At 43.4% G+C, this 9,466-nt stretch overlaps 1 protein-coding gene across 1 annotated transcript in view; it reads left to right on the top strand.

The window, feature by feature from the left end:
• Positions 1 to 2,632: 2,632 nt before the first annotated feature.
• The window catches only part of nrn1la (neuritin 1-like a), a gene marked incomplete at both ends in the record, with an annotated part of 58,907 nt that continues 52,073 nt past the window's right edge, over positions 2,633 to 9,466 (top strand). The window contains one exon of the mRNA XM_079163759.1: positions 2,633 to 2,690. Coding sequence (XP_079019885.1) covers positions 2,633 to 2,690 — 58 coding nt within the window. The remainder of the gene's footprint in view (positions 2,691 to 9,466) is intronic.

Genomic DNA, 9,466 nt, shown 5'->3' with positions numbered 1-9,466 from the left:
GCATATTTTCCTTTTCAGTTATTTCTTAATGGGTTGGAGAACGACAACCTTGGCCCAGGCCGAATGCATCTCGGTGCTCTGAAGAGGATCAACACGGCGAATTGTTTTACTGAGAGTGTAATTGAATTTGTTCCTGCGTTGTTATTCGGGGCGGTAAAGCGTGTCTCGTACTTTTCTCCATCTGGCCTTGTTTTCACAAATCATTCTAACGAGAGGTCTCCGATGGATACAAATATGATTTAAAGGATGAGAAAATTACATTTTTTTTTTTTTTTAAATTGAACAAATATTTGCGAAGGTGCTCCCGGCTGAATAGAATTCCTCTTTAAAAAGATCTGAGATGTTTGGCAGCCGTCCATGTGTACAGCTCTGTCATATAAACTGATCAGGCTTCTCCCCGTGCTCTCCTCTGTGGTCCCCCCCTTTTTTTATTATATATATAAACATTTAGCATTCGTAAGACTTGTATACTTGCTTCAAGAGTCGTCAAACTAGTTATAATACATAATAAAACGCTTCCTAAACATAAATTGTTACCGATGATGTTCTTTTATCAGGTTAAACTCAACGTGCAGTTTACTCCTCATAGGCTCAAGGAGGCAGCGCGCTCAGTTGGACTGCAGATATGCGCCCCTTCTTGTCGTTTTATTTTTTTTTTTTTTTTTGGATTCAGAAATCATTCCTTCTCTTACAGCATCTGTTTTACACAACATTGAAAAGCGCCTGCACCGGTCCGTTTCTTCTTTTACAGCGTACAGCGTGTGATCGGTTTTGTGTACAACACGGCATTGTTTAAGCTGCAGGGTGGCCGCACGGTTCTGCCGATTGTAAAAAAATAAAAGTTCTGTTCATTTGACCTCCGTGTTTAGATTCCTGTTTTAAGTTTGGATTTGTCTAGCAAAGTGCCTTATTGTATTCTTCATGTTTGATCCCGTTCGGGCCTTTAGACAACGTGCGATGTTAAAGCGTTCTCCTATAGCGGCTCCTTTTTTTTACTTTTTGCATCGTAAAAACATTTAAACCAGTGAGACGGCTGACTTTTGAATGATCATGCAACAGAGAGGGAGAGAGAGAGAGATGCTATTCTGACTACTACCGCCCTCACCGTTCAGCTCCAGACCCGGTGTGTGGTCCTCGCCGTAGAGGGACGGGTTGACTCCTAAAGTGGGAGCTGTGTGTGACAAATAACTGAGGCTAGTGTGTATGTTCTTTTTGTTCTCTTTCCATTCTGCTTGGATGCTTATGTTGTATCTTTTACAGTTTATTTTACCCTAAACATTTTGGAATAAAAAAAAAAAAAGACTTGTTTACTTTATTGTCTTTATTCGTTGGGGGGGGGGGGGGGGGGGCTGCTTCTTAAAGTGACTGTACTGTTTGAACCTGCAGAAGATGGAACGGCGTCATTCCCTGAAGACCGGGACTCAAGAGCCTTGTTCATGGGCACTTCAGTGGCCCCCAGTGGTGGAAAGTAACTGAATACATTAACATAAGAACTGCTCTTCAGCACAATTTTGAGGTACTTGTACTTTACTTTAGTATTTGCATTTAATGCTCCTCAATACCTCTGCTGGACTGCATTGCAGAGGGTTACTATGTAGTTAATACGCCACATTTATTCAACACATTTTCAGATAAAGATTTTAAAGCAGGGGGCCCCTGTCTATGAGGCGTTATTAGTTCTACCAAAGAGACATTTCGCCCTTTTTAAACGTATCCGATCTCTCGCTGAGCGAGTGGGTGAGTGACCGTGCACCTCTGAGTCTGTCCACCGCTCATCTCACATTCTGCTGCAGCAAACTGCGCAATATTTTGGGTGGCCAGTTATGACCGCATGCTTGTTGACCGCTTGTGGTTGCGGTGACTCACACGCTCTCAAAACTGCTCCAAGCTCAAAAACTATCAATATCTATATCTATATATATATATATATTTATATATATATTTTTTTTTTTATTTATTTATTTATTTTAAATACAAAAAAAAGCAGATCTTTGTTTTTCCTATTTTATCTCCCATTAATAATCCCACGACCCTTCACATGTATCTTGTGGCCCTTCTGAGGGCACCAAACCCCTAGTTTGGGAACCACTGGGTTACACTTCATAACGGTATACAAAGTACTCTGGTCACCAGCTACGACCATCTAATGATATCATATATAAGTGTATTTATACTGCAGAATGAGACTTCGATAGCTAGTAGGCTATATTTGGTGATACTTCCGAACTGTACTTTTTACTTTAGTAGGATTTTGAATGCAGCGCCTAATTTATAACGGGGCACTGTTAACTTTCACCTAAATTAAGGATCTGAAGCACCCGTCCAGGCGGTTCTGGCCTGTGCTGCTGTAGACCTTCCTCAATCCTCCTCCTCCTCCTCTCCGGCGCGGACGCGCCCTCCCCTCCCCTCCCCTCCCCTCCCCTCCTTCACTGGAGCGGATGAGCGCGCCGTGGATGCGCTCACACCGGAGTACAGAGCTGCACCAGGACGGGGAAAGCTCTCTTCTCGAGGAGCGGGACAGCGTGGGCGCAGTCGTGTCTTTTGGAAGAACAACTTCCCGTTCTTTTTTTCTTCTTCTCCCGTTTGCACCCTGAAACTTGTGAAGGGCGGAGGGACGACTTGACGGGTCAGCATGGCATCTCTGATGAACTCTGCGTGCCTCCTCTTCTTGCCTGTTGCTCTGCTAATGAGTAAGTAGTATTTCAGTCGTATTGTTTTCTGTTACAACTTTGTATTTCTGAACCACGCACAACAACTTCCACTGCAGTGCCGTGAAGGTTCGGATGAGTTCTGGCTGCGAGTCGCTGTGCGCAAATGGATGACATGGATGCAGGTTTTTAGCAGCTGTTTAGATAGAGTCTTGTAATATAACCCCCCCCCCGCTCTTCTAGACTTAACTCTGCCCTGTATCAATATGCAAGTTATAGAGGGTCCCGTAATCTTCCCACGTTAGTCTCCAGGTGCTGCTGCTGCTGCTGCTGCAGGGGAGATCCGTTCAGCTCAGGGGGAGATCATGAATAATAGCCTAAAGGTTGTTGCGTGCGAGTGCTCCTGTGTGAGAGTGTAATATGATATTATTTCCCCGGAGCCTTTAACACCTTTGCGCAGTGAGGTAACTTGTATTGTATTGCAGTGGTGGATTCATTCATGTGAAATCGGTAGATGATGGGAGCCTTTTGAAGTCGCTGATGGTGGAGGTTTCCCCACCTCCTCCCACCTTGCAGTTGAACTCCATGAAATCGAGTGTTTATTAAAGTGAAGCGTGTTACATTTAAAGGGCTCACTCCAGCTCTTTGGTACTGCTCTTCCTTAAAGTTGCGGGGCTTCACAAGAGACTGATGAAAAAAAAAAAAAAGTACATTGCAGCAGTCAGAGGTCGAGATGCCTTGACTTTAAGTCCCTATAAAATGGACACGGGATCCTACATTTCCCATAATGCAACTCGATAGCACCTGTGCGGCCTTGTGCTCCATGCCCGCATCTCTCAAACTCCATGCCAACGGCATGTAACGAAGACTCAAGCTGAGGTAACCCCGGTTACATCACTATGACATCATCAGGGTTGTTCTTCAATCTTCGCTCCCTCAAAAGCCACAGAAGACGTCCCGCGACTCTTTTTCAGGCTACGCAGTGCTCCTCGTGACGAGTCAGCTGAACCTGTTGTGTAAGATTGGTGGGGCGGCCCTTTAAATGCAGAAAAATACTGAATTGGTGATCTGAAACCACATCGAATGCACTTTAAAAAAAGTATTATATGTTACAAATCATCATCCCGTCTTGTCATTATTGATCATCATCAACAGCGTCATCGATCATCCTCCCAGGCTGCTGCGGATGTCAGAGCAATGGGGATGAGGGGGTGGATAGGTCGTGGAGCTCCCATGGGAGAGTGACACCGTGGGGGGAGAGGAGAAGAAGGAAAAAAAAGTTGATGGAGATAAATGAGTGATTTGCATCTGTCCCCCTCCTCTCGCTCAGCAGAGTCTCTGGGGACTCCGTTCAGCTCAGCATCTGAACCTGACCGGGAAACACTCCTCTGTGGTCTCATTCACTCATTGTGTCGTTCAGTCGCTAAACTACTAAAGCATAAATGGGCTCAGATTAAAACCAGCCTATAATTAGGACTAGTATTTATAGCTGCCTTTGATCAATAGGGATCTTAGCCACACAGAGCGCCTGTGTGTCACACAGTGTAGAAAGTATTTCTAGTGTATCTTGAATGTCTGTACTCAGTCCTGTGGGAGGAATTTCACCATATTTATAACATTTCTGCAAATGTTGCAAAAACAAAAAAGAAGTTTCTCAAGCAGAAGTGTGAGAACAGTTAATCTGCTCAGCAGCTTCAAGAGGGCTGTTCTTAGGTGTCTCTAGGAATAAAGAAAAAGAAGGAAACATCACAATCTAAAAGGCTTTTTTTTTCCTCCACAAAAGAGGCTCAGGTGTGAATAATTAAGCCAATGATGACTTAATTCCATTCAGCTTTGTCGGTTTTAGGGTTCTGGTGTTGTGCATGCTGGCTCACTGGGCCACTTGAGTACAAACAGAGCCGTTGTTAACGTTATGAGTAACACCTGTGCTTTTCCTACTATGACGAGTCCAAAATGTCTGCAGTGAAGAAGGACTATTGTGGGACGCTTGCACCACCGCTAAGAGTATAATGATCCTACCCTGTTGGTAAGGATAGACAACATTCATACGTAGTCTTCTAAACAACACACCAGCAATGAACCAGCCATTAAGTGTAAAGAAACCATCAAGTCCAACCAGGAGACAAAATTACAATGTGCACATTAAATAACACGACCGCCATGCTAGCGACTCTGTAAAGTTGTAGCCTACAGTAGATAATTGCTGGCAACATGCCAACATGTTCACGGTGACAATGCTAACATGCCAATGTTTACTGTGGTTGCCATCTTCATTTAGCATTTTAGATGCTAAACATTTGCTATTTAGCACTCAACACAAAACCGTTGTGTGACAGTTTGCTGAAAAATATATAACATTTGGACTGAGCCAGGCTAGCTGTTTCCTCATTTCCAGTCTTTATGCTAAGCTAAGCAAACTGGTTATTGGCTCCAGCTTCATTTTTACCGTACTGACACGAGAGCGGTATCAATTCATCAAATTCTCTGAAAGAAAGTGTCGAACTATTTCCTTTAAATGTTGGCTATACAACGTTCAGGGCGTAAATATAGCATGAAACAACTATTTGCTATGTAAAGATATAGTGGAGAAACGTCAACCTGAGCAGAGTAGGCTTGCTGTCCCTCGTTGTGTATTGTAATCTGAGCTCATCTGTGTTGCGTTCACATAGTCGGACCGGCCATGTGTGCCCTTTAGTGCATGTCAGTGTGTGTGTGTTAGCACTAGCCCCACTGGCTAGCTCATGGCCGCCGCTCTGCACTACGCTCGTACGTCGTCGTGGAAGCGTAGCGCCCACGCTCGGGTTCCCGCTCAGATTAACACTGTTAGCTCTGTCCGCACTGTTGCCTTTGTTTGCACTGTTAGGACCGCTAGCTTCTAGCCGTAGCCATGTTGAGGCAATAGATACGCTCTCAATTTTGCATTTAGCACCTTTAACTTAATCTCAAAGTGGTAGTAACGAATATGCCTCATTTATTGTTTGAACACAGGGAGCGTCATCGCTGTCTGTCCTCCTCTTCGCTCCAGTTGAGTATCACTTCACTGTTTTGTCTCCTCCGTCTCGGCTCAGAAAACTCCAAGTATCAGGGCCAGAGGGTTTCCCCTGGGTTCACGTCGCCTCTCTGCGTCATCAGCACCCCAATAATCACATTAAAAGCAGTCCATAGGCGAGAGGCAGAATATATTTAGCTTTTAATTGTTCTCCCCAGGAATCACTTCCTCTCTCTCTCTCTCTCTCGCTCTCTCTCTCTCTCCAAGTCCCCCGTCAGTGGGTCGACTGCAGCGTTTTTTAAGTTTTTTTTTTCTCCTTCTTTTTTTGTTAAATGCAGCACATACACACAAAGTGAAAGATTCCTCATTAAAATAGGTTTAAAAGCCTCATGGAAAACTGCCTGTGCTTCCCCTCCTCCTCTCTTTCCTCCGCAACCGACTCCCAGAGATCAGTCTGAACACACCGCTATGTCCAGCACAATGCCCCCCCCCCCCCACGTACTGTTCTTTCCCTTCTTTCCCCTACTTCCTTCATCCCACTTGTCTTTCCTTCCTCACTTCCAGCGAACTGCATTTCCTCTTTTCTCTTACTTCTTGTGTGTTTGCAGTCATTAATATCTCTATGCTATCCCTCCATCGCTCCTCTTCTTCATTTTTTATTCTAAACTTGCACATCTCTGCTTCTTTCATCATCTTCTCCTACTCTCTTTTTTTCCCCTTCTTCTTCCATCCTTCCTTCGTCCTTTTCATCAGGGATTCACAAATAATGATAAATCTGATAGCGGGAGTCCTTTGTCACGTCTCAAATCAAAGTAAAGCCTCTTAATTTCCAGGATTTTTTCAGTTTTTCTTTTTTAAATAGAAGGATCTTAAGAGATCACATGGAGGATATTTACATATCTCATGGGCCACACTGTCTAACATGTGATCACATGTGAGGGAAACATTGCAGCAATTATTACTTTGCACCAAAGACATTGCAAAAAAAAAAGAAGATAATCTTCTTAATAATCTTCTCATTCACTTCCATTGAAGTCTGCCTGTGTGATGGATGAACTGAAGAACCTATGCTGACATTTGACCTGTAAATTGGTAACAAAAACAAGACCTGTAGAAAATGTTGATGAAAGTAACTATGATTGGCAGACTGGCATCATCGCGATTCATCTTACCGTGAAGATGTAAGCTGCATGTCATGTCCTGATTTTACAAGCAGAAGCAGGTAGCAGCTGCACACGTCGTCTCCCATTTCAGTCGGTTCGGCCTGATCAATCCTAAAGCTGAACATGAGTCTGCTGAATCGTCTGTGTCGCTGTGTCACAGTTTTTGTATTGGAGCTCTGCTCACGGAGGACTGAAAGACTGAAGGCAGGTTTTAAAAATAACTTCTGTCTACATTATATGTGCATTACACAATGCTTAAGTTAAGTAAAAGATTCTATTAATACTGTTAATACATTCTGGTTAAAGCTGCAGTAAGTGATTTTGTTTTGGCCACTTGGGGGCAGCAGAAACAAGTTGTGAACAATATCACCTTTTAATTTGATAAGATAGAGCAACATTATAATTTTTGGGGATGAATATTATTCCATTTTTCTCTCTCTTTTAGCTCGGTTTTTGGTCTCCACCAACTCCTGATATGAAATATCTCTTTAGCTGCTAAATTATTGACCGTGTTCATTAGCTATAATTGCTAACTGTGTCTGTCTGACGTTTTGTACTGGACGGGTAGTGTACAGTGAGTTTTGTTTTTTAATGAAATATTTTTGTAGATCTTTTCTAACATATTTTACTCACGTCACAACATGCAGTGACTTTTTAGCCTTTTTTCGCTGAAAACGGCTCCCTGCTGTTAATTTAGCTTGAGTTGCTAGCTTGTAACCAGCTTGACCTTTTTGATCTCCGTTGGCCAGCTACCAGCTTTACTGGAGACACCAGCTACCAGCTTTACTTGTTTCCAGCTGCTAGTGCCACACTGGGACCTGCTTAAATTCACAGGTTGTAGGAACTTTGGTTTGGTTTACTGTTGTTTACAAAGAAAGTGCTATCTGTTAAATTCTTCTAAAAAATCTATAGTTTTGATTGTATCTCGCTCATAACAGGCGAACAAAGCTAAAAAACAACCCTATGAAGGTCGTGAGAGTGAACCAAAACAGTTGATTTGCGGGCCAGTCAGCTAAAGAAAGAGCTGAAAGTCACTGAAGCTCTAGAGAAGCTGCAGAATCAGGTGATGGTTCACTGTAGGTTCATCAGCCCGTTCAGTGTCACGTTGTCTTCACATTGTCACTTGATTCACTGCTATCAAAAATATTGACTGTAGCTGCTTTAAAGTTGTTACACTTAACACTGTCATGAAATCAAATCCAATTTGATGGTTGACACTCCGTCAGCAATAGCCAATCAATGTATTTACATTATTTCTCTATATAGTCAGTTTTATTGGTAGTGGCAGAGTCCGCCATTCCTGTGCTGGATTCCAGCAAAATCATTTGAAATTTCCACCTCTTTTTCCTAATCTCCCCGGTCCTGTTTCCTCTCCTCCGTCTCTGAGCCTCTCCTATCCTTCCTCCTGGTCAGACACCTTCTATAACCATCGCTTCCTTCATCTCTTCCTCAGTCTCCCTGTATTCATGCTGTAATTGTTCAGCTCTGCTTTCCAGTTGTAAACCAACATGCAGACACACGGTTGGGAAAGTAGTGCACACACACACACACACACACACCCCTAATGAACAGACAGAAGGATACATGAACACGTGCACACACACACTTAAATCTTTCACGAACCCGTAAAACCCTCCGAGGGCACACTTGAATCTTACACCTTCAAAAAAACAGAGACATACACAACAGCATATTATGCACACATGTAACACACACACATATTAGTGTCCTCCATTTGATTGTATCTGCATCTCCTCCTTGATCTCCTCGAGGGGGTGTAAGTGTGTGTGTGTGTGTGTGTGTAAGCAAAGGGTGACTGTGTGTGTGTGTGTGTGTGTGTGTGTGTGTGTGTGTGTGTGTGTGTGTGTGTGTGTGTGTGTGTGTGTGTGTGTGTGTGTGTGTAGAATGAAGAAAGTATTGGATTAAGACCACTTAAACAAGCTGTGTGTGTCAAGGTTCCTCTAACAAACACCAAATAATGAAGTACCAGCAGAGCATGACTCTCTTCTCCCTATCCACAAACTACACTGAGCATGAATATTCATACACACACACACATACAGTTTAAAGACCCTATGGCACACACACACACACACACACACACAAACACACACACACACATATACTGTAGGAAGGAGACACTTTCCTCTGTTGTAATCAGTCTAATTCAATTCATCTCCTGTTCTCACGGGGTGGTCTTGTGTGTGCTTATATGTGTTTGCATGTAGCACCTAAAAACATTTTAATCTGAGTGCATGTGTTTGATATGCTGTATGTGTACATTAATTCTCCCTAAACTCCTTTTACTCTCTCACACACACACACACACACACACACACACTTACTTTTCACCCCGCAGTGTGTTCAGAGAGCATATATACGAACGCTATTGGCAAGGAGGAGAGGGCTGGGTGTCCAAGGTCAGTGGAGCTCTTGTCTTTTAGTCTGCCTACACACACACACACACACACACACACACACACACACACACACACACACACACACACACACACACACACACACACACACACACACACACACACACACTAATACACGATTCTATAGGGAAGGACTGCAGAGAGCGTTGGCTTTGAGTCTGAAAGAAGCGAGTGAACCAGAGAAAAGTGAGAAATTGCGATGCAGTCTGCGGGAACACAATACCTGAG

Source organism: Pholis gunnellus (assembly GCF_910591455.1).
Source record: "Pholis gunnellus genome assembly, chromosome: 7".
Classification (NCBI taxonomy): Eukaryota; Metazoa; Chordata; class Actinopteri; order Perciformes; family Pholidae; genus Pholis; species Pholis gunnellus.
The sequence above is the reverse complement of the archived record's forward strand: the minus strand, read 5'-3'. Positions and strand labels throughout refer to the sequence as shown.